Raw genomic sequence first — 26,929 nt, 5'->3', positions numbered from 1 at the left:
TCACATGATCCTTCAGAAATCAGTCTAATATGCTGATTTTCTGCTCAAGAAAAATGTCTGATTATTATCAATGTTGAAAACAGTTGTGCTGCTTCATGTTTTTGTAGAACAGTGATTAAAAAAAAAAAATTATCCTAAGATTTTTTGATGAATAGAAATGTCAAAAGGAATATTTTGTAACATTATGTCTTTACTGTCGCATTTGATCAATTTAATGTATAATTGCTGAATAAATGTTTAATTTTTTATTTATTTTTTATCTTGCTGACCGCACACTTTTGATTGGTACATCCAGAAAACAGAGAAATGCAGAGAAATGTTTAAATAATACGAAATACCCAAAAAATCTGAAGTTCTCATTCTCCAACTGTTATGCTGATAACATACTTTGCAATTGAAACATTTATATATTAAATTGTGTGAAAAAAGAAAAGAAAAGCTAAATATAACCATTTTCACTTGTGGTCTCAGACCACTGTATTTGTAACGGTAGCGTTTCATATCACACTCTGATTATGTGTTATAATGAAAACAACCTTCCATCCAAACACCTCAGGGAACCTGAGACGGAAAGAAGAAGAAAAAAGTAAAAAGAATGCTTCTATTATCGAGTTTTGACACCTTCTATAAATACACCTGTAGAGCTGTGTAAGAAAAAATGATGTGGACGTGAAAGATCTCAAAAATCAAGTTTATTACAGCACAGCAGGGGCAAGGCACACGAAGCACCTTGGGTTCACCGGCGTCAGAATGAACCCAGAACCTCCAAATCTCAAACCTTTTATCCTGTTACAGTTTACCACTCTTTATGTAAATGAAGTCACTCCTTTTGTAACAGCTGTGGTCTGTATGTTAATGAAGTTGAGACACCCCATTGTCTGAGAAGGTGTCCCACACCCATTCCCATTCTACAATTGATGATGACCATTTGCTCAGGATGTGATCAACCCAAATGTTGAAGAAACAATATAACTTCACTTCCTTCATCTCTATGATAATTAAGCCATTTTGGGGATGAGCTTATTCTAAAATTTATTTTGGAGTGGAATCTGGGTCGAGGGAGACTACAATTTCTTACAGCTGCCAGAATCTACCCAGATATCTTCCATTTGAAAAACAGGAGAAGAGCCAAGACGCCCAATTTGTGCCATTATCCACTGTTCCTATTTTCTACATGTTATGACACGGGATAGCGTGTAGTCTTATGTTTACCGTTTACTATAACTGAGCATAATTAGCATCTTCTTAGCTTTGTAATAAAAATTCACTTCTTAAAAACAAACAGAGAAAACAGAAGCTTACACCTGCTTGTGCGAGACAAATGACCTCCCGTCTGTTTATGAAACAAATTCATCATATTAGTGTCATGAGATTCAGAATGCGCCTTATTAAGGTGCAGCCACAGGGGACATTCTGTGTTCCTAATTTGCGGCCTTTACCCATGAAATATTTCATACTGACATGAGACTGTGCCCTATGCCTTGACAGGTGAGACAGACCGCAAGCAAAAAAATATCAATAGAATCACTAATGCATGTCTCCGAAATTCTAATATGTGTTATTAATGCTGTCACACACCTGCTGTTGTTGCTCCGATATTGTTAAATAAAATGAGAAATGGATATAACATTTTAACTGTAAGGCCAAGATAACAGCTCTGAGTTTTCTCCTATAATGCCTGATGAGTTTGGAGATCAGAGACTAGACTATTCCTCCATATAGAATCTCTCCAGATCCTTCAGATTCCCAGATCCATGTTGATGCTTCTCCTCTCCAGTCGATCCCACTCTTTTTCTGTAGGGTTCCGGTCCCTTTTGAAGTTCCAGTCATGTCTGACAACTGAATATGCTGGAGTTTGTCTTGTAGAATTTTTCTTGAAACCCTCCTAAACAACATGGTGATGTGGGGGTTGGTTGAATTTTTTTTTTGTTGCATTTCTGACCCCCCAAGACTCAACTAATCTCTGCAATTCTCCATCTGGGATCCTTGGAGAGTCTTTGGCCACTCAAACTCTCCTCCTCACCGTCCATTAAGACAATATAGACACACGTCCTCTTCCTGGCAGAGTCGTAACATCCTTAGTTGATTGGAACTTCTTAATTTTTGCCCTGATGGTGGAAATGGGAATTTTCAAAGCTTTAGCTATTTTCTTACTCTTTCTAATTTGTGATGCTCAACAATCTTTTGCTGCACATCAGAACTATATTCTTTGGTTTTACTCTTTGTGATGGATGATTAAAGGAAATTTGGCCTTTGTGTTTCCTCATATTTAATCTCCTGTGAAACAAGAAATCATAGCTAGACAATTTCATGTTTCTAGTCACCCTGGTGTGCTTCAAAATTAAAATATTAATGGGAATATACTTCAGAGATATTTTACTCATAAATATTGTAGGGGTGCCAATAATTGTGGCCAGTGTGTTTTGGAGATTTATTTTTTTATTTCATATTGACTTACCCCACACTTTCAATTATTTTACTTCAATGAAAGGTTAGATATTTGCTATTTTTTTAATAAAAGATCATATGGATAAACAATGCAGATTTATTTTTTTACAGCCATCTTTGATCATATTTACCAGGGATGCCAATAATTCTGACCACAACTGTGTATCTCCTGTATGAGTGCCAAGGCTCAGTTTCTCTCTCAGTCATGGTGTTTTGTTAACATAGTCTTTATCTGTAGCCTGTTAATGAACAGAGCACCAAGTATACTAAGTCTGTTTTGCCCTCTTGCAGAGGTGACAGCCAGTTCAGAGCATATGGTGACTGAAGATTCCCCGGGAAGTCCTTCCATACATGGCAGGCTCTCACACCGTTACTGCCAGATGTGCAAGGCCTGGTTCAACAACCCCGTCATGGCTAGACAGCACTATGAAGGCAAGAAGCACAAAAAAAATGCAGCCCAAGCTAACCTCCTCGCACAGCTGGGTAAAAGTCTGGAGGATGGAGATGAACTGAACGGTATGTTCTGAGAGGAACAGACAGACAACACATGGATTTAAAGGGATCATTCACCCAAAATCATCAATTATTCACCCTCATGTTGTTCTGAGGTCTAGAGCTTTAAAAAGGATGCAAAATACCCTTCAACTATTAAAAAAGTGGCATATGCTATTTCGCTATATTCCAAGTCTTTTGAAACAATTCAATAGCTTTGAGTAATGAACCAATCAAAACAAAGTTTTTTTAGTTGGATCTTTTCAGTAAATCGTTTGGTCTCAATGATTCTTTTACTGACTGACCTGGTCAGTAAATTTCCAGTCGGTTCATCACACAAAGCTATCGTATTACTTCAGAAGACTTGGAATATAGCGCACAAGTCATATGCACTATTTTTATGATTTGCATTCTTTTTAAGCTTAAAAGCTGAAATTGTATTTCATGTAAGCATGACTTATTTTCTGTTCTGTGGAAGAATGAAAGCCTTATAGGTTTGGAATGACATGAGGGTGAATCAATTATGACATCATTTTCATTCTGGGCTGAACTGTCCCTTTAAAAAAGTACATTCAACTGTAACGATGTTTGTTTTCATCAGTCTGTTGTAATGGCTCATGAATAACCCCGTCGTAAATGCCACCGTTTTAAGCACAGATATCATCTTAGCATTGACCATCCACTGTTTTACAGGTCTCAGTAGAGGCATTTTAATGGTCTTAGAGTCTTTTCACAAGCAGGCATTTCATTAACGATTTGCATTATTCAGCAGATAGCTAAAGAGTTTTTGTACGAGGCAGTTATCAATAGGTAATTAATGGCACGACAAAGAGTCTCCCCGAGCACAAGGTCTTTGCTCGCCACACAAACCGTCAATGGCTGAAGTCGCAGACAGCGAAGCCAACCTCGTTGGTGAGTTGACGCGCAGAGGGACGAGAACCATTTCGTGGGAGGTGTTTACCAGCTGCCATTTAGCCAAATGTTGGATTTAGATTCATATTGAAGTGTCCTGTCCCTCACGTCACGCTTGTGACTCATAAATATGACTCATTGCTGCAGTTTTCATTAAGGCTTCCCAGTACTGCACTCTCGGGATTGAAAACACTATTTTTGGGGCGTGCTTGTTATAGTGTGGTGAGTTTAAAATATTAGTCTTCTATAAACGTAGACTAGAATAGTATTTGACATGCTATTTCTACTCACAAGCAATTGTCCGTTCTAAAGCCGTTAGTATTGCTAACAGCAGGGGGCTGAATCAATGCTCAATAATAATGGAATCCTATTTTATAGCGGTTCAATCTGACTTCCCACCTCACAGGAAGCCAGCAACTGATTTTTCGAGCTTCACATAAGCTTATAATTTACTGGCCTGTCCTAGTTAGTGGCGGAGAACAGATTTGGTGTAGGAAGACAGAGCTGTGGGAGGATACGGCTTATCAGTGTATTTCACGGCCCCTTCTGTTGTGTTTTTAATCATTGCAAATATGCACAATGCCAAAGAAAAGCTGAGGCAGTTTGGTTGCAAAGATGAGGCCAACGTAATCTACGGCTTTGACTGAATATAGATCCGTGGTAAATGGTATTGATGAGGCTCCTAGATGAGCCTCCATTCATTATCTGGCCTGATCGTTCAGGTACTCGGATAACAAAAGATTCCTCTTGTTTAAACAGAGGAGGTTATTGCTTTGTGGCATATGCAAGGGTCATGTGGCATATGTAAGGGTCATTTAACACCACCCATCTCCCCATAGTAAATCGCATCACGCGCTAAATGGTTCCACGTGTATAGGCATGCTCTTTAAATTTATGAGTCATGTTTGGACATAAGCTTATGTTCATGTGTGAAGGAGGCATATATATATATATGGTTTCATGCATAACCTGTTTACTGGAGCATGCATGCCTGCATTTTTTGCCTTTATATATGAATGAACGTCACAGAAACAAGTCCACGTCATATTTTATACCAAAAAACAAATGAAATGGTTGTATATTTTATTATTACATTAATATTATATTTTCTATAAAGAAATGTATATCTATTTGTAGGACCATTAGGAATTTCTTTGCATTCTAACATTATTACTTTGATGATTTTGTTTTATTGTCATTAGTCTCAATGGTTATTTTCAATAGTATATATTGTAAGGATCTATAATTTAGGGTACATTTTACATCATCCAAAAAGTGTTAAAACAATATGCTTTCTCAATAAAACAATCAGTTTATATGTTTTATCAGTGTAACTTATCTGCTAGTTGGCTGGCAAAATCATTAACATTTCACCATTTTAATATAATTACAAAGAAAAACTGTTTTAAATAGTTTAAATATGTCTAATAGATATTGTTTTTTGGTAATTCTCATTCATATCAATGGTGATTCTAAGTATTGCTATATATTATGTAAAAAAAGTATATTTTATTAAGGCAGTGCAACAGTTACTGATATGTAAATAGTGTGAAAATGTCCTTAAAATAGGCTTTATTTTCTTTAATTTTAGAGTGAATTTTTATGTTGTTGTTGAAAAAATACCAATGTGCTGTATTCGGGCTGTATGCTAATTTACCTCATGTAATTCATGTACTGTGAAGAGATGGTCATATGCTCATGATTCTCGCTGTCTGTTGGCGTTTGTCTAAATAAGTCGTTATATGTACCCTGAGAGAAGATTTGAGGTAATTTGCTGTTGGTTTGTATGAAACAACATAGTTAGTTCTAGTCTGATAAGATGTGTATGTATTTATGTATGCTCTTAGGCTCGAAGCGGAGTCACACATGTGAGGTTTGCAGTGTTACGCTCAACTCCGTGGCACAATATCATGCACATCTGCAGGGCTCCAAACACCAGAACAAGTGAGTTTCAGCCTCTGCATCTCATCTTGAACAAAAAAAAAAGAGACAAGAATCAAAGGTAAACCTGCAGTGAATCACATAATGTTAATATGGCAGAAAATACATCTCTACAGTAATATCAAAACACAAATTTTAATAAAGCATAATAAGACTGGTTGGTGAATGATTCAGTGACTCACTCATAACACTCAAAAAGACTGGTATAGCCACATTCTGGTGTAACAATTCAGAAAGTGCCACTGAATGAATCAGTAAATTAATCTGAACAAATCTCTTTGGTGAACAGTTTCAAAATATTTAAAGAGGACCTAATTTATGCTTTTTTACATTTTCAAATTTCTTTAGTGTGCAATGTTGCTGTTTGAGCATGAAAACGGTTTGCAAAATTACAAAGCACATTCACAATCACACTCTATCAGTAAGCGCTGTTTCTGAACTCCCTGAAATGCCTCGATTGTAGTTTTGAGTTTTCTTCAGGGAACAAACAACAATATTCTTCATTTAAATAATTACTGCTTAAGTATGGAGGCTTTTTTTCTCAGAATTGTATGATATAAACTTGTAATTCTTGTAACTTGTAACAATTGCGTGATATGAACTCAGTCTTTGTTTCTTCATTACTGTACTTTATAACTCGCAATTGCAAGTTTATATCTTAATTATGAGAAAAAAGTCAGAATTGCGAGAACTAAGTCAGAATTGCGAATTCCGGGAAGTAACCTCGCAATTGTAAGAAAAAAAGTGATATAAAAAGTCGCAATTATCTTTTAAATTGTTTTATTATTTGGCCAAAACAAGCTTCCATACCTGACACGTATACAAAAAAGGCGACGAGGCCTAGCTGAGTTGCGATAGCAGTGTGTTGAAACTGGCGGTTATGGTAAGGGGCGTGTCATTTCTGAGACACTTTTTGAAGCAGTTGACCAATCACAACACACTGTTCCAGCCAACCAATCAGATCACCTTTTCGGAAGGAGGGGCTTCTTAGAGACTAAACAGAGTGTTACAGAGAGACTGGGAAAAGAGACGCTGCAATATAGTATACCCCAAAAACAAAATCAAGACTTTGTAAAAGGGCACAATACTGTCAGTCCTCTTTAGTGCTGAGAAGCAAAATCTCCACCACGAAAAATGTTAAGCATTCAGAGACGTCATAATATTTGCATACTGAATTGTGATTTTGGTCTTGTCTTGTATATATGTAACCATTTATAATACTGTTATTTTATTGTAGTACAAACACTAGTATTCAAATCTAGTTACTATTGTTATTAATTATACTGACATGTAATCGTTGTAATGCGGACACTGTAAAATGCTACAATATGGAAGTGTGCAAGACCAGTACTCATAACAGCAGGCACAAGGTGTTAACTTGCAATGTGTTCATGCGAGAGAAGTTAATGGAGTGTTGTATACGCGATCAATATCTGGTCTGAATCAATATTCCGCCTGACTGGACCATGTCCTCGCGGTACCGTACAGGCCACAGTTTCCATGCGGAGGCTGCATCGGAGCAGGCAAGGTCAGAGCATAGCGTGCTGGGATGCATGGAATGTTAATTAGGTAGGGATGAAGGAGAAGGAACGTGAGATGCATGATGGGAACCGGCAGGCGTGTCCAAGCTGTCACAGAGTGGCACGCAGCGGAATTATTCCACCCTCTCTCCTTGCGTGATGTGTTCATAAGCATGCAGAAGAAGAAGCTGCGATGAGCGTACAGAAGGACGGCCCTCAACGAATGGGACCCTGAAGCACATTACAGGAGCTAATGTTTTAATGCGGCTGAATCTTTTGAGAGAGAGGCTTTAGGGGAAAAGAATACTAATCATCAACACTAATATTACTACATTTTTGTATGTAGTTTCAGTCTTTAATATTCGGTTACATTGTACTTAATGATTTGATCCATTGTAATTAAAATCATACTGGTAATCAAAATCATACACCCTATTGGTGTCCCTCAGGGTTCAATTTTAGGCCCCTTACTTTTTAGCATTTATATATTTCCTCTTGGATTGCTCTTAAGATAACTCGGGCTTAATTATCGCTTCTATGCAGATGATAGTCAGATATATATATATTTACTCTAAGCCTGGTAAAAACGTTAAAATTATTATTATTATTATAAACAAACAAAAATAACCATGTCAACTGTTGGAGATTCATCTCAAAGACTCAAATCTTTTGAATCTATTCACACAAAAATCAATTTGTTGGTTCAGTTATCTTATCTTATCTTTTTTTCCATGTTATGAGCGAGTCATTGAAACGATTCACCTGATTTGTACCAAACTTTTGTTGGTCAGAAGTAAAAAAAAAAGCCACTTATGCTGAACAAGGCTGCATTAATTTGATCAAAAATACAGTAAAAACAGTAGTATTTTAATATATTAAAAATGCAATTTTTTTCTGTGATGCAAAGTTGAATTTTCAGCATCATTCCTCCAGTCTTCAATGTCACATGATCCTTCAGAAATCATTCTAATATGCTGATTTGCTGCTCGAGGAACATTTATTATTCTCAATGTTGAAAACAGTTGTAGTGTATGTTTTCCACAAAAAATATTAAGCAGCAAAAACAGTTTTCAACATTGAATTGCCATTAATTATAATTAGAAAATAACTGAGCACCAATAATAGATGATAATAATTGAGCACCAAATCAGTGCTCATGCTATAATAAGACTTTGAAGACAGGAGTCCTGAACAAGAATGAATGGTTCACTTATACAATTGTCAATTCATTCAAAAACAGATTCATTCACAAACAAAACCCCTATAATGTGAACTGTTACAATATTTTATTAAAGGTTATGACGTTACTTTTTAAGCATTACATTTATCCTTGGATGTTGTCTCTTATACTTTATATCTCTTATATGTGACTACGGTTGGGAAAGCGAGCACTCATGCACGCAGGGCTTGAAATGAAAGCTTATGCGTACGTTCAGTAAGCATGTTTAGTCATGGGTGCTTAGACACTCCCTTTGAACTACTCACCTCAGTAAACACTGCTAAACAGAGCAGGGGATTTGGTTGTTCTCCACCAACATTTAATGCTTTTTGTGTTGTTCCAGTTTGTTCATTTTGAATCCCCATTCCATTTACCTCACAAACACATTTAAACTAATCATTTGACTGAGTGCAAGGAGTCACAAATCTGTCCGGAGGCCGGTGTCCGAATCTCCGGAACTCGGCTCTGCCGGATTTGGAAATTCAATGGCGGATCAATGCGAGAACAATGAGTGTCGCTGCTGGGGTTCTGTCTGGGTCACTAATCACACACCCTTAATCAGTGTTAATTTAATTACTAATAAATGAAACTACTAATGAAAGTGTTTTTTTTAGTTCACACAAGGTGGTGGTGATTTATTATGAATTTGTTAAATGTGGTTTGTACGGAATTTTTTAATTGGCCACCATTTCGCAAAACGTATAATAATTACTAATTGCCATGAGAGTGTATTGCTTAAACTGAAGCGTTTTTGTATAGCGGGTCAGTTGGCTCAACAAAGCGAATCCTAGATTAAGCAGGTACACAGCATAAACTTAATATAATTTTTTTTATCTTCACAAAATTATACACTGTTAAAAATGATATGATAAATAAGTTATGACTACATATGTGTTTATATTGCTTTAACTTAACTTTTTTATAAGTTATACAAGATTTAACTCATCAAGTCAGTTTAATGTAATTTAAGTTGAAATGACTTAAACATACAAGTTGATTGTACTTAAATATTTTAAGGCAGCAACTTTTTTTACAGTGTAAAAACGCAAAAGTGAACTTGAACTAAGTTATTTACTAGCCAGAATGTCACATTGTAAATATGCTAATAAATAAAATGTTAAGATTTCACAATATTATATTACATTTGTGTACTTAATGTATTTGATTGATGCCTTGGTACGTTTAAATGTATAATATTTAAATATTTGCTTTCATTTTAAACTTCCTTGTACACTAAAATGTTATTTTCGTTTACTAAAATGAAGCTGTTTTTTTTAACCATCGAGCCGAACGGTAAGGAATGGTTCCAGTTATATTTTTGAGCTTGGTTCGGCACGATTACAAACCATTCTCGCCTGGGCCGGATCGCCACAGAATGGAACGGTTAAGCAACGAGAAGAGTTTGGAACGACGGTGGAAAAGTGACTTTAGATGGCTATTTAGCCAGTAAATTGGACTAAAAGTAATGATGAAAAATGTAATACATGTAAAGGCGATAACCACAAAAATTACGAATGACTAAAATGAAACATTAACTAAAGCAAAGGCATGACAGGCAAATCTGTTTTTCTTTCCCTCTCAGCATGAAGAACAAATGAAGTTTGATGGAGCATCTCCTGAAACTGAGGATCTTTCTGTGGAAGTCAAGGCAGCTTCTGCCCCTCCGTCTCAGACGAATGACAGCGATATCTGCTCATATTCTCTTGATCCATTGTGTTTATGACAGTGGTATGGACACTACCAGTGCAGATAGAGACATGTTGATAATGGATTACTATGAACCACAGTGCATTTTGCTAAATTACAAAAAAAAATTACAAAATTATACATTCACATCCTGCACACTTTATTGTATATATTTAAGGCATGTAGAATGGGCACAATTTTTGCTTTATTTAAATGTGTTGTGTTAAATAAATGATTTTGATTGTAATATTGTGTTTATATTTTAATTTAAATGTACATGTAAGAAATATAAATTTTATATTAGAAATGAAAATGTCAATCAAATATCCACTGAAGATGTATAAAATGTACTTGTTTTATTTTGTACGTGAAGTCTGAGGGAATTGTTCTCTAACGATATTAAAACGAGACATTTTGAAGCTGAATTTAATCAGCAAATTCACAAAAGTAATGGACCGAAGTACAGTAATAGTTTTAAGTCATCTTTCTTTGAAATCATTATTTCAACCAGACTTTGCAGTGATTTGTGTTGCTCTAAATGTTCAGCAAAAGCTTTTTCTTCTCAAAATGGCTAGGAAAAAAAAACGACTTGCAGTGAAGAAAGAAACCCAAGAGATCTCTATAGGGAGGCATTATTGAGATGAAAAGGGTGATATTATGTGCTATCATGCTATACTTTACTGAGATGGGGTCATTTTAGTGCTTTTCACAAAGGACTGATTTCCATTTGTGCACTGTTCCAATTAAAAGAGACGCAATCTAATTATTCTCTAAATGACAACAACTTGAAACTAGCATTATTTATTCAAATATTGCATCCTAGAGAATAAAACAATTCTGACACAAATAAGATGAGTGGTTCTGTTTCTTTTATGTTACAACATGAAGCTTGAATTCAAACACCATCAAGTTGAATGCTCGACTTAAAGTGTTGTGATGCTAATTCACACTTATTTAGGAAGTGCCACTGTTGTTTTTGTACTGGAATGACAGGCAAACAACAGAAGCCATGATCCTCCTATAAATCACAGCTCAGTGTTTCCCAAAGGCCTTTTTTCTTACAATGTTTTTCATTCTGCAAATGATGTATTGTGTGGTAAGAAACCCCATAGGGCTTTAAAGATAAAAGGACCGACGTAAGACAATCTTTAAAAATGAAATGGATTGCAAGTGATTCCCGACAGACAGTGGCTGGATCTCTGAAGGGCCCGGAGGGGTTTCCTTTGTGTTACAGATCCGATAGCATCTCAAAAATCTTCATTTTAGCAGGTTTTATCGTGCTATGAGGAAATCAGTTACTTAAATATTAAAAAGTGTCATGATATCAAAATGCAGCTTTGGTTAACAAAATAAGCCAGTTTAAACATTGTGGTTTAATGAAGTTGTTCTGTTGCAAACACGTACATCTCAACTGTTTCATTTCTGTGGCTCAGCTCATTATGCATCTCTGCACTACCATGATTGATTATTCAAATATATGCAAATGGCACAGCAAGGGCCACTGATAATGTATTCATAACTTTTACCTTTTAAAGAATATCATATAGAGTGGGTTTGGAAGAGAAAAATGTCATGTGACAGAGGCCCAAATTGTTCTGTCATGAATTAGCAATTGAATTGTGTCATTTTGCTGTGGAGCACATTTTCTGTAATCTCGATTAAGTACAGTAGAGTAATCTTGCTGATTTCAGCTCTTTTGCTCTGGCGGTGATGTAAATAGTTTGTTCAGTTTCAGTGTGTAATAGCTTTACTCGCACTGACAGGGAGTCCAACATCAAGCACCGACACGTAGCGCAAGCAAGAGGCATTTTTTCATTATAAATTTCCATCAGATAATCCCAAAGGATTCATGTTGTATGTTCTTCTAGCTGCTTTTTCATGTTTTGATATGAGATGAACTGGCTGCCTCTTTCAATTTCACCATTGCAAATTCCAGTGTTAAAAAACAAGTCACTAAATAGACAGTGATAGTCACCCTGTGTCATTTGTTACGAAGATCCGAGGGCACGCTTGTAAACTTGTTTGTTTTTACTGATTCCCGGAGAATCCCAGAGTTCTTTGAGGGTAAAATTCTTCCATATGTTGGCAGCTGTAAGCTGGACCGTTTCATCGGTTTGAGGGCTGTGGTTGCTTTGTTTTTATTGGCACTGAGTCAGTTCAAAACTAACTGAAGACTGGACTGAAACAATTTGCTCATTAGGACGGACGGACGGACGGGATAGTTCACCCAAAAATAGTTTGCTCGCCCATGTGTTGTTCCAAACCTGAATGACTTCCTTTTCTCTGTAGAACATAAAAGAGGATATTTGTAAGAATTTTTTTCATTGTTTCAGTGTTTTTTCATCCATACAGTAGAAGTAAAAAAAAAAGAAAAAAGTCTGACAAACATTCTGTACAACTCTTCTTTTGTGTTCCGCAGAAGAAAGAATGTCAGGTTTGGAACAACACAAGTGCGAGTTAGTGAAAAGAATTTTAATTGTGGGCGAATGATCCCTTTAAAGAATTACAACAGACAGACAGATAGACAGATAGATAGATAGATAGATAGATAGATAGATGTACAGACAGACAGATCGATTGATTGATACATGTACAGACAGACAAATAGATACACAGATAGATACACGTACAGATAGATTGATAGATAGATACACGTACAGACAGATAGACAGATAGATTGATAGATAGATAGACGTACAGACAATATTGTATTATAAAAGCTTTTCATGAAAAAGGGACATTCCATTCCAGACTACAGCAGGTACTGTACATGAAAACACAAAAGGTGCAAATCCTGTATTGTCCAGAAGGTGGAGACATCTGCACAGTTTAGGACAAAATGACCTTGATATAGAGTCACCCCTGCTGGATGTTTTACTTGACTGTACTGACTGTACTAATCATTTATAAATGAACAGTACTGACATTTTGAAAAGTATATATCTAATGAGAATATACTTGAAGGCAACTAGTCCCCAGGAATAATTTCATATTATCTCTGGATTATTTATTGTGATTTTTACCTTTCTAAAGTGTGGTGTCATGGGCACACAAGTGTGTATGCGGCTCTACATTTTCAGAAGTGTTGATGGTCAATTACAAAAGGTGAAAAATTTGTTTGTAAGCAGAACTTTAAATATGACATGAGGACAGCACACCAGCTTCAGTTAAATGTGTTAATCAGCAGAACACACACACACAGCGTTTATCACGACCTGCTGTGACCTATAGAGATATAACACTTTACCACAACACGCCTGTGTAAATGAAAACACTGCAAATGAAAACAGTGTGAAAAATGAAGAGCTTGTGTATTTTTTTAAAGGATACCGGGTAACAGTTATTGAACAGTTATCATCAAGCAGCCTAAATATATTATTTTCCGACATTTTATTTCATAAAAGCAGAACCAAGTAAATCAGCAGGATTAAGAGGATGAATAATATTCCCACAAAGTCTATCTCTGAGTTATTTTTCCATCTTATACTGAAACAGAATCTGGTCTGACATTTGATTTCCGAGGAAGAGTTTAGTCCTCATGGCCATTCAGGACAGTCTGACCCCATGAAAGGATCTATTATATTTCTGTAAGTAATAGTACAGACTTTTGTCAGTTGCATTTAGTTTATCTTTTGATTATATTCTGTTAGTTGTGTCAGTCTACTAAAAATGTGATTAACTAGATTAGTTATTTTATATGAATTGGTCACACTTTATATTAGGTGTCTAAAATGTATTACATGAAACATGTAGGTACACAAAAAATGCATTGTATAAAATGATTAAATGTTAGTACATAGCAGTTAAAGGCACTTAATATAAAATAGGACCGATGAATTTGACTGTGCAAAGGACTGAGTGTTGTTGATGTTCTGGAAGGGTCACTGTCCAGGGTGACTCACACTGACAAGCACTGCCACATACTGATGAAAAGATCACTAATAAATGACACAACTCTTGGCTGAATTTGCACTTCCCCTCTCTTATAAATCCACAACTGGTTTAATCTGGAATTTGTATTGTTTCCAGCAAGCAACAAGTAGAAAATACCCACTAAAACAACATCATCAACATAATAATAATAATTAATAATAATATTAATACATTAATAATAACAACAACAATAATTAGTATTATTAAATATATTCTAAATCGTATGTATTATATTTAATAATGTTAAATATACATATATTAAATGTTTAAATATAAATAATAATAATCAATTATTTTAACAGTAATAAACAACATTATTTATATTAGTAATGATAATATATTATTAATATTATTAAAAACATACTATATCCATCCATCCATCTTCTTCCGCTTATCCGGGGCCCGGTCGCGGGGGCAGCAGTCTAAGCAGAGATGCCCAGACTTCCCTCTCCCTAGACACTTCCTCCAGCTCTTCCGGGGGGACACCGAGGCATTCCCAGGCCAGCCGGGAGACATAGTCTCTCCAGCGTGTCCTAGGTCTTCCCCGGGGTCTCCTCCCAGTGGGACGCGCCCGGAACACCTTCCCGGGAAGGCGTCCAGGAGGCATCCGGAACAGATGCCCGAGCCACCTCAGCTGACCCCTCTCGATGTGGAGGAGCAGCGGCTCTACTCTGAGCTCCTCCCGAGTGACCGAGCTTCTCACCCTATCTCTAAGGGATCGCCCAGCCACCCTGCGGAGAAAGCTCATTTTAGCCGCCTGTATCCGGGATCTTGTCCTTTCGGTCATGACCCAAAGCTCATGACCATAGGTGAGAGTAGGAACGTAGATTGACCGGTAAAACGAGAGCTTCGCCTTGCGGCTCAGCTCTTTCTTCACCACGACAGACCGGTACATCGACCGCATTACTGCAGAAGCTGCACCGATCCGTCTGTCAATCTCCCGTTCCATCCTTCCCTCACTCGTGAACAAAACCCCAAGATACTTAAACTCCTCCACTTGAGGCAGGAACTCTCCACCAACCTGAAGTGGGCAAGCCACCCTTTTCCGACTGAGGACCATGGCCTCGGATTTGGAGGTGCTGATTCTCATCCCAGCCGCTTCACACTCGGCTGCAAACCGTCCCAGTGCATGCTGAAGGTCCTGGTCTGATGAGGCCAACACGACAACATCATCCGCAAAGAGCAGAGATGAAATCGTGTTGTCACCAAACCTGACACCCTCCGGCCCCTGGCTGTGCCTATAAATTCTGTCCATAAAAATTATGAACAGAACCGGCGACAAAGGGCAGCCCTGCCGGAGTCCAACATGCACCGGGAACAAGTCTGACTTACTGCCGGCAATGCGAACCAAGCTCCTGCTTCGGTCGTACAGGGCAGCCCTTAGCAAAGGACCCCGGACCCCATACTCCCGGAGCACCCTCCACAGGTCGCCGCGAGGGACACAGTCGAATGCCTTCTCCAAATCCACAAAGCACATGTGGATTGGTTGGGCAAACTCCCATGAACCCTCCAGCACCCTGTAGAGGGTATAGAGCTGGTCCAGTGTTCCACGGCCCGGACGAAAACCACACTGTTCCTCCTGAATCCGAGGTTCTACTATCGGCCGTATTCTCCTCTCCAGTACCTTGGCATAGACTTTCCCAGGGAGGCTGAGAAGTGTGATCCCCCTGTAGTTGGAACACACCCTCCGGTCCCCCTTCTTAAAAAGAGGGACCACCACCCCGGTCTGCCATCCCAGAGGCACTGTCCCCGACCGCCACGCGATGCTGCAGAGGCGTGTCAGCCAAGACAGCCCCACAGCATCCAGAGACTTGAGGTACTCAGGGCGGATCTCATCCACCCCCGGTGCCTTGCCACCGCGGAGTTTCTTGACTACCTCGGTGACTTCAGCCCGGGTGATGGACGAGTCCACCTCTGAGCCCTCAGCCTCTGCTTCCTCAATGGAAGACGTGACGGCGGGATTGAGGAGATCCTCGAAGTATTCCTTCCACCGTCCAACGACATCCCCAGTTGAGGTCAACAGCTCCCCACCTCTACTGTAGACAGCGTTGGTAGGGCACTGCTTCCCTCTCCTGAGGCGCCGGACGGTTTGCCAGAATCTCTTCGAGGCCAGCCGATAGTCCTTCTCCATGGCCTCACCGAACTCCTCCTAGGCCCGAGTTTTTGCCTCCACAACCACCCGGGCTGCAGTTCGCTTGGCCTGCCGGTACCTGTCAGCTGCCTCAAGAGTCCCACAAGCCAACCAGGCCCGATAGGACTCCTCCTTCAGCTTGACGGCATCCCTTACTTCCGGTGTCCACCACCGGGTTTGGGGATTGCCGCCTCGACAGGCACCGGAGACCTTACGGCCACAGCTTCGACAATGGAGGTGGAGAACATGGTTCACTTGGACTCAATATCTCCAGCCTCCCTCGGGATCCGGTCGAAGCTCCGCCGGAGGTGGGAGTTGAAGATCTCTCTGACAGGAGACTCTGCCAAACATTCCCAGCAGACCCTCACAGTACGTTTGGGTTTGCCGAGTCTGTCCAGCTTCCTCCCCCGCCATCGGATCCAACTCAGCACCAGGTGGTGATCAGTTGACAGCTCCGCCCCTCTCTTTACCCAAGTGTCCAAGACATACGGCCGCAGGTCAGATGAAACGACCACAAAGTCGATCATCGACCTACGGCCTAGGGTGTCCTGGTGCCACGTGCACTGATGGACACCCTTATGCTTGAACATGGTGTTCGTTATGGACAAACTGTACAGCAGCTGTACAGAAGTCCAATAACTGAACACCACTCGGGTTCAGATCAGGGGGGCCGTTTCTCCCAATCACGCCCCTCCAGGTGTCACTGTCGCTGCCCACGTGGGCATTGAAGTCCCCCAGTAGAACGACGGAGTCCCCAGTCGGAGCACTTTCCAGCACCCCTCCCAGAGACTCCAAAAAGGCCGGGTACTCTACACTGCCGTTTGGCCCGTAGGCACACACGACAGTGAGAGACCTATCCCCGACCCGTAGGCGCAGGGAAACGACCCTCTCGTTCACCGGGGTAAACTCCAACACATGGCGGCTGAGCTGGGGGGCTATAAGCAAACCCACACCAGCCCGCCGCCTCTCACCATGGGCAACTCCAGAGTGGTGAAGAGTCCATCCTCTCTCAAGGAGTGTGGTTCCAGAGCCTAAGCCGTGCGTAGAGGTGATCCCGACTATCTCTAGTCGGAACCTCTCAACCTCACGCACAATCTCAGGCTCCTTCCCCGCCAGCGAGGTGACGTTCCACGTCCCTAGAGCTAGTTTCCGTGTCCAGGGATCGGGTCGTCGAGGCCTCTGCCTTCGATTGCCACCCAATCCTCTCAGCACCGGCCCCTTACGGTCCCTCCTGCAGGTGGTGAGCCCACGGGAAGGCGGCCCCACGTCGCTCCTTCGGGGTGAGCCCGGCCGGACCCCGTGGGGAAAGGCCCGGCCACCAGGCGCTCGCATACGAGCCCCAACCCCGGGCCTGGCTCAAGGGTGGGGCCCCGGCTGCGCCATACCGGGCGACGTCACGGTCCTCCATTTAATCCGTCCTTCGGATGAGACGTTAAAACCGAGGTCCTGACTCTCTGTGGTCATTAAAAATCCCAGGATGTCTTTCGAAAGAGTAGGAGTGTAACCCCGGCATCCTGGCCAAATTTGCCCAGTGGCCTCTGTCCATCATGGCCTCCTAATCATCCCCATATACCGATTGGCTTCATCACTGTCTCCTCTCCACCAGTAAGCTGGTGTGTGGTGAGCGTTCTGGTGCAATATGGCTGCCGTCGCATCATCCAAGTGGATGCTGCACATTGGTGGTGGTTGAGGAGATTCCCCCCTTCTATGTAAAGCGCTTTGAGTGCAGAGAAAAGCGCTATATAAATGTAATGAATTATTATTATTATTATTATTTTTAATATCACTCATAAGGTTTTTTTTTTAACCACTCTTAGTCTGACCCGTCGCCTAGGACCTGTTTGCCTTGGGAGAACCTACCAGGGGCATATAGCCCCGGACAACATAGCTCCTAGGGTCATTCGGGTACTCAAACCCCTCCACCACGTTAAGGTGGCAGTTCAAGGAGGGGCTAAGGATAGTAATGATAATTTATTATTAATATTATTAAAAACATACTATATATTTGATTTATTACATTTGATACATTATTATTAAATATATATAAAATGTGTAAATATAACTATTTTACAATAAATATTGTAAAATAATTGACATTTATTTCTATTAACAACAACAACAATAACAATAATCATCAACATCAACATAATAATAACCAACTTAATAACAATGAAATATATTATATAATGTATTATATTTAATAAATTAATGTTAAATATACATATATTATGTTTAAATGTAAATACTATATTAATACATAATAATGTATAATTATATAATATAATGTATAATAATAAACAATACTTTATTTTAACAATAATAAACAACTTACTACTAATACTAGTGTATTTTTGTTATTAATATTAACAAATGCATACTATATATTTGATTTATTACATTATTAAATATATATTAAATGTGTAAATATGAATACAATAATAATAATAAATATTGTAAAATAATAAACATTTATTTCTATTAATAACAACAACAACAATAATTAAAAAAAAACAATAATAATAATAAAAAAACTTGTATGATTGTTTACATAAGACCTAACTGCCCCAGTCACTGGTGTTTTTAAAAATATAGGCTACACGATACCTGAAAGCTTCCTTAGCTTTAAAAAACGTTAATGTTGTTCGGTTTGTAAAAAGAAAAGAGAAATAAAGAAGCATTTCGAGTCAGACTCAATGAGACAGTTGGATTAGATTCAGGGAAATGTGATCCTCTGTTTGACCATAAACAAACACCATTGTTGTGATAATACCCATAGAGAGAAAGAAAAATCTGAGCTTTTAACTTTATTGAGTCAGCCTTTCAGTAAACAATAGTTTTGGTCCTTAAACATAGATATAGTAAAACAGTTTTGCATTCGTGTCATAAAATAAAGCATGACTGTGATGTGAGAAGTGTCCACTGTATACCAACAGACTTCTGGAAACCAGGTTAAAATTGGTAATATAGCTCTGATATAAATCTGATATTTATCCCTTTGCCAAAACAACTTCATATTTCTGACCTATAATGACATCCGCCTTTAAGAGCGCACAAACTGGATCAAACTAGAAGAGACTGGCTCTTGCTGATGGATAATGGACTGTCAACATCAGAAAACACCCTTATCTCAGTGAACAGACACTATTAGGACTATCTGCTCTGGGACTCTGCTGATTTAGCGTGAATGATTGGCTGAAAAGATTTCTAGCATCAAAAAGTTTACTCACCATAAAACAATACTATCTCTTCAGGCCTAAGACTATTGTTAATATTTAATCTGCATTTAAGCCATATAATGAGTGGTTCAGAATCATACTTTCTTTTCATAGTCTTTTGAACAGTAAACAAGCACATTATGTTTTGATGGTGGGGCAATCTGAATTTTATACATAATATGTAATTATTATATTATGAAAATATTATATTATTTTATTTTAGTTCACAGGGCATTAACTAATGTTAAAAAAATAAATCTTTTAATTTTACAAATATATTAGTAAATGTTGGTCAACATTAAGATGAATAAATAATGTCAAATTATTGATCATTGTTAGTTCCTGTTAACTCATGTAGGCCTATTTATCTAATGTTAACAAAGTATTTGTTATTATTATTTATTATTATCATAAATTATTTACCTTACTGTAAAATGTTACCAAAAGTGTGAAGGAAAAATTATTCCCTACCTGGAATTCACTTCTACACTGTAAAAAAAAATTACATCCCCAAGTCAAAAAATTTCAAGTGACCGATAACATCTACATTTTTCAATTAGTCTGACGTATTATTTGTCATTGAGCCAATGTTAACAGACTATTGCAACAAGAATTTCACTTGGGCCAATTGAAAAATGTAGACGGTATCGGTCACTTGAAATTTTTGATTTGGGAGGGTTAGAAATTTTTTACAGTGTACAGTTTTTTTTTTTATATAGGCCTAATTCCTTTACTGTGATATATTCATTAATAAAGAACCAATAAATAAAATATAATAAACATTTTAATAATTGCTTTAATTCAGCCCGCCCCTTTTCAGTGCTGCGCTCGTTATGTTTGGTTTTCCAGTTTGTATTTCTACAGCATGAAGGTAAGATCTTACGGATTTATAAACGAACCGCTCGGTTAATATAAGGCAAGGCAAGGCAAGGCAAGGCAAGTTTATTTATATAGCACATTTCATACACAATGGCAATTCAAAGTGCTTTACATAGAAGAAATTAAAATAATGAAAAGAAATAAGAATAATTAAAACAGTTTAGAAAAATAAAATAAAATACAGTACTTTTAAAAAATAAAAAAGAATATTTATTATAGATCTTTCTTTCAAAGGATTCCCTTAAGACTTAAATCTTTCAACCTTCTTTTAACCTTCAATCTTCTTACGACTTCCATCTATCAACTTTCCTTTAACTTTCTTTTCTCCCTCATTTACTCACACGTTCTTTCCACTTTCTTTAGCACTTTAGCACTGCGTTCACATTCTTTCTCAGACGAAAACTTTAATATCGTCATTTAAATACTGTTCTACTTTCAAACCCACATTAATCACTTTCACATTATCACCTTCTGAGTGGGCATTTACAGTTTCGGGCTAAATGCCCTGCTGACATAGGAGAAATTAAAATAATTAAAAGAAATAAGAATAATTAAAACAGTTTAGAAAAATAGAGTGTAAAATACAGTACAGTACAAACAGTCGGACGAACAGCGGCACAGTGCTCATTCAGTAAATGCACAGCTAAACAGAAGTGTTTTGAGTCTGGATTTGAATGTGACCACTGTAGGAGCACATCTGATCTCTTCTGGAAGCTGGTTCCAGCTGTGGCTGGCATAATAGCTAAAAGCAGACTCACCATGCTTAGAGTGAACCCTTGGTATTTCTAGCTGATATGATCCTAATGATCTGAGTGATCTGTTGGGTTTATATTCAGTGAGCATATCTGCAATGTATTGAGGTCCTAGGCCATTGAATGATTTATATACCAGTAATAATACTTTGAAATCAATCCTAAATCTAACTGGGAGCCAGTGTAAAGACCTGAGGACTGGTGTGATATGTTCATATTTTCTGGTTCTGCTCAGAATCCTAGCGGCAGCGTTCTGTATGAGCTGCAACTGTCTTATGGTCTTTTTGGGAAGGCCAGTGAGGAGTCCATTACAATAATCCACCCTGCTGGTGATGAAAGCATGCACAAGTTTCTCTAAGTCTTGTCTGGAAACAAAGCATCTAATTCTTGCAATATTTTTCAGATGATAGTATGCTGATTTAGTTATTGCTTTGACATGACTACTGAAACTAAGGTCTGACTCTAGTGTCACACCAAGATTCCTGACTTGATGTTTAGTTGTTTTACCCCTAGAGTGAAGGTATGTGTTCACTTTGAGAACTTCATCTTTGTTTCCAAACGCAATAACTTCAGTTTTGTCTTTGTTTAATTGAAGAAAGTTTTGACACATCCAACTGTTGACTTCGTCAATGCATCGGCACAGGGAGTCAATGGGGCTGTAATCGTTAGGCGATAGGGCTAAGTACAGCTGTGTGTCGTCTGCATAGCTGTGGTAAGCAATTTGGTTATTTCTCATTATTTGGCTCATTGGGAGCATATACAGGTTGAACAGGAGTGGCGCAAGAATTGAGCCTTGAGGGACTCCGCATGTCATGGATGTCCACTCAGACTTATGGTCTCCTATACTCACATAATAACCTCTCCCATCATAACATAAATGATGTCTCTTACTGAAATATGCAGTAGAAAACTCATGAAAGATTTACGTTATTTTAAAAATCCACATCGTTTTATTCATATTTTGGACAATTTTAGGTGCGCAGTGCATTCTGTGTCGATGACGTCGAATGGTCGTGAGTCGGCGCTACCTGTTGCTATTTTTAACGCAACACAACTCGGAAAATAAAATACTGATACGATGCCATGTTGTATGACTTTTGGTTGTAATTTTCAGTCGAAGGGCAACAAGAGAAGCGATGTCTTCAGATGCCATCCTGGCAGGATGTAAACATGCCGACGCTTGTCATGACACCGCAGCCACTGAAGGAGAAAGTTAAAGCTTATTTGCGGAGGAACCTGACGATTCGTCAGTTTCACTGCAATTAGTAAAAGTGAGCCGTACCATGCCGTGGAAAAGCGCCATGAGTGTACAGTGTTCTCCAGTTATTGATGCAGCAACACAGACATCGCCAGGTTCCTCCCTGAATAAGCTTGAAAGCAGTGAAGACTTAAATTGCTTCTCTTGTTGCCCTTCAACTGAAAATTACAACCAAAAGCCGCACAATGTGGCATTATCATCAGTTTTTTATTTACATATTTAAAACTTTAAAAACTATAATCTCTAACTTCTGCTAACTGTCGTATGTTCCAGCGTATTATGTAGGACATAGGACGCAGGCGTGGTGCAAGTTCCGGTGACGAACGCGGAAGCGCAGAGGATAGAGCCAGGCGGGTAATCCATCGACCGGAAGTTGAAGCCGGCCACGTGCCGCCATCTTGTAGCAGAACTTCACTTGCGTTAGCATTCCATTGACTCCCATTCATTTTGGCGTCACTTTGACAGCGAATAACTTTACATCTGAGGCATTTAAAGACTCCATTTGTCCATTATTTATTTCTAAAGAAACACGACAATGTATAAAGGGCTCCATTACCTTCTATGTTACATTATGGCCCCGTAGAAACAGTTTTTGTAAAAATAGGCTAACGATTGCGTCATAACCACTCGACTCTCTGTCGCACAGTAGAGAAATTACCGTACAGACAGGAGGAGAAGCTCGCAGGCAATCGGGGGGACGTCAAGGGAGAAGCCCATAGATATATTATACTGTCAAAATAATTAATCAGAATACTTACTCCTGCTCACTCACGCCAAATAACTCTTTGCTCAAGCTCGCCGTCTCTGCAAGATTAACGTTGGCAGTTTGCACGCACAGCTACTAGAAGATTTACATCTGTCAGACAGGTTGCTCACGTCATCAAGCTTAGTTTGAGTCGGTTTGAGTCTGCGCATCAGGAACGGAAGTGCTAAAAATGGGCTTCACTTGTCTCAATTGAGTTCCAATGAGATGGCTCTGTCCACTTCTTATACTGTCTATCGAAACACAACACCGGTAAATCAAAACACCGGTTGCAAATTAGAAGTCAAAAACGAACTTGGTTCTCGTGAGAACTAGCATATTCTCACTGGAGCGTCATACGCTGAAACGCCAGTCTCTCGTAACGTGCTATTCACTGCCATTACAAAGCTTGGAAGAGCCAGGACATCTTTTAATATAACTCTGATTGTATTCGTCTGAAAGAAGAATGTCATATACTCCTAGGATGACTTGAGGATGAGTAAATCATGGGCTAATTTTCATTTTTTTAACTATCCCTTTAAATCTACAATGAGTAAATCCACTTCACCAGCTAATTACTCTTCAACAGCGATGCCATAGAAATATACAGAGCTATACCGCAAAAACGTAAGTTCAAACACAAAATTCTAAAGATGGTAGTTTATCTGGCGCATTAGGTCTTCTTTATGGAAGTCCACACTACACAAATGTATTTACCAGAGCTTGACCAAAATAATTTTTCAAATGTTTTACATCACCCTATCATGATTAGCCTACACAATCTGAAACTGTTAGAAACTGAGTTTGATTTTCTAGATTTTATGATAGCCTAACCATAAGGCTCCGAAAACCAATTACCCTGAAATGACTGGATTTTGCCCGCGAAATTTCAAAAAGCGACTGCATGCCACAGCAGCACCTTATAGTTTTATAAGATTATAACTCAGTACTTAATATAGACTGAAAAATAGGCTATGGCCCACTTTAAGGCTGTTATAGGCTATTTTTGACATTTAATGTAATGTCACAAACTTCATCCTGAAGATAGGCCTACTCGTTCCATTATATAGGCTACTATATAGTGCTGTGAGATATTTTTCTGTCAATAATTTATTATAGTTTTTCACAAATTTAACAGATGGAGCTAAACACTATTTTGAAACCACCCTTAGGCCTATTCACTGTACTAAATGCTTGTTTTAGCAATATAATAAATAGGCATATTTACACATTTACCTGACAGTGTTGACTCATAAAGTGGGAAAGAAAATACATTAAGAAAAAGGAATACTCATGAGATTATCTCAAAACAATTTTATTTAAAAAGTACACTGTAACATTGTAATAGACATTGCTGATACTTAATCTTTTCATAATCAAATTTCGCCCGTGGCATCAGTCCATACTTCAAATGTTCTGCATGGTGCGTCAAGAACCATCAACGTGTCACTCAGGTGTCTTCAGGCTCAAACTTCAGGTCAGTCACTGGATAAGTTCTTTATTTTCACAGCACATCAACATGACTCTGGTAGGAGGACGCCATCTCAAGTTCAGAAGTCTTGAAGAACACCAGCCTCCAGCATGTGTGCCGAGTCCTCGCGGTCTTTTTATCTGTGCACACATATGCACAGTTTCCCGACGAAAACTTCTCTCAACGAAACTTCAGCGACTGGCGCGTCAGTCCAGTAATAAGCATATATTTGTCCTTCTTGTCCTGCTGAAGAGCCATTAGCGCTTTGGAGATTCCCTCAGGATCTTGGTGCAGTGTGAGGATGCTCCTGGCTCTCTCCACCGCCTTCAGGTCTCCTGCTTTCTCGAAGAGTTTCACCAACACGTCCTGGTTGATGTTCTCAAAGATGTTCGGCGACGCTTTCTTGCGGTGCGCCGTGTCGAATTTGACGCCGCAGGCAGGACTGACGCGACGCGAGTCTGAAGACGCGTATGAAGACATGTCGTTAGATAGAAAAGACAGTTTTGAGCGAGATGTCCTGTGTCTGTTAGCAGCGGTTGTGCTCTCAGTGACTCCAGCATTGGAGATAACAGCCGGTTTTATAGGGGACTGACTGACTGAGCCAGAATTCCCTTTAGATGTGACGTCACATGGACGGTTAGTGAACGCCCAACTTTAGCCGCTGTTCTCAGCTGGACGCGGAGGGAAACTGCTCTGACGCAAAGATGAGTAACTGGCTCACTGTAAGCGAAATATATCTGTTCATTTCAGTTCAACTTTGTCTAACAGATTTAGGCGAGCTAAATTGGCTTATGGCAGTATAGGCTAGCCTATGCTAAGTTCTGCTACAGCCACAATGGAATAGCATTGTAGCTTATTTCCTCACAAGGATAGTGCCATCAATTAGGCTACATCAGGCAATTATTTATTTATTTGCAAGAATTTATAGTAAAATAATTCGGCCTACATATTATCCAACTTTAATTGTGTTATAATTTGTGTTGCTGCTGGGGAGATTACTAACAAATTGTAGTCGGGTTACGGAATCCAAATTAGAATACTCAAAAGAATATAAGCATAACTCAAGTTTTTGCTTTAGAGAAGTTGTAAGTATCTCCAGTGTATTTTGTCATACTATCTGTTTTATTGATGATGAGGGGACACAAAGGGTGAGACCACTTGCTAAGTTCAGATGATTTCATCTGTACAAGTTTAACATTTAAATGTTTTATGTCATCTGGGAAGTACCTGCATGACATTCACCTTCAAACTTTATGAAAATGACTAGTGTTCTTTAAAATTTCAGCGAAAACTTTAAATATTTTAGCACTTGTCTTCCTCCTGTAGGACATTACGTAGTAAACAAGCTGTTTCATTGGGCAGAATGCTAGATCTCATCGGTGATGCTGGTTTGGGAATGAAGAACAACATGCAACTCTCTCATTTTATGAGATAATGTTCAGAAATAAGAACTGATTGTTCTTTCCGCATGACCGTACTTGTTCCATGCATGCATTATAGTGCATGTGCCATGAAATGAGTACACCATGCCATGAAAGCATTTTAAGAAAGGCTTATATGAATTTAGGACTCCATAAAAGAAAAGTGTTAAAATATGTCAATATGTAGTAAACAAAATAAAAATACAGTAAAAACCTGTAAATTGTAAGTTACAAATTCTTTATTTCAATTATACTTAATTTAACAATTAATTAAGGAGTATATCAAAGTATAAAAAAAATTATTTTAAAAAGTACTAATTGTATTTATAAGTAAAATCAATGACAATGGTATAATCAATGGTATTAACATGCCTAAGACTTTTGCACAGTACTGTATGTATATGTATATGTATATGTATATATATATATATATATAGAGATATAGAGAGAGAGAGAGAGAGAGAGAGAGAGAGAGAGAGTTCCAATATATATTCATGGAATTAATCTTAATTACAGTTTTAGAGGATTAAAATTACAGAATACGGACAGATATCATTCAATGTCTAAATGTTGCCTAAAAAACTTTGAATAAATTGCTAAGTCTAAAGGAAGTCTAAAATTTAAATAAATTAAAAAATCATAATCTTTATAGCCTTTATTGGCTTGTTTGTTTTTAGTTACTATAAATTAACAACAAAAGTGAATCATTGCACAATATTATTCCAGTTATGAATTACACCAGTTATGAATTATAAAAAAAACAGATTCCTTAGAAAAAGTGAAACAGCCTGTACTTTTGCCAGCTGGTGTAATCAAATTCCATAATCAGTGTTTATATTTAGCTCCCACAAGCCACCAGTCATTTCTCTATGATGGGAAAGGGATGGGTCTACTATAAATACATGTATA

At 38.4% G+C, this 26,929-nt stretch overlaps 2 protein-coding genes across 2 annotated transcripts in view; one reads left to right on the top strand and one right to left on the bottom strand.

The window, feature by feature from the left end:
* The window catches only part of zmat4b (zinc finger, matrin-type 4b), a 29,621-nt gene extending 18,628 nt beyond the window's left edge, over positions 1-10,993 (top strand). The window contains exons 5-7 of the mRNA XM_082158337.1: positions 2,740-2,964; positions 5,700-5,796; positions 10,115-10,993. Of these exons, the coding sequence (XP_082014463.1) occupies positions 2,740-2,964; positions 5,700-5,796; positions 10,115-10,130 (338 nt within the window). The 3' untranslated portion in view covers positions 10,131-10,993. The remainder of the gene's footprint in view (positions 1-2,739; positions 2,965-5,699; positions 5,797-10,114) is intronic.
* A 13,434-nt stretch (positions 10,994-24,427) lies between these two features.
* Positions 24,428-25,393, bottom strand: tcimb (transcriptional and immune response regulator b). Its single transcript, XM_082157741.1, has one exon. It carries the CDS (start codon positions 25,077-25,079, stop codon positions 24,780-24,782), a length of 300 nt encoding a protein of 99 aa, XP_082013867.1. The 5' UTR covers positions 25,080-25,393; the 3' UTR covers positions 24,428-24,779.
* Between the last annotated feature and the right edge of the window lie 1,536 nt (positions 25,394-26,929).

This window comes from Leuciscus leuciscus (assembly GCF_965113295.1).
Source record: "Leuciscus leuciscus genome assembly, chromosome: 24".
NCBI classification, from domain to species: Eukaryota; Metazoa; Chordata; class Actinopteri; order Cypriniformes; family Leuciscidae; genus Leuciscus; species Leuciscus leuciscus.
The sequence above is the reverse complement of the archived record's forward strand: the minus strand, read 5'-3'. Positions and strand labels throughout refer to the sequence as shown.

Excerpts from the sequence above, each read along its gene's own strand:
- tcimb (XM_082157741.1), bottom strand. The coding sequence starts at position 25,079 with ATGTCTTCATACGCGTCTTCAGACTCGCGTCGCGTCAGTCCTGCCTGC.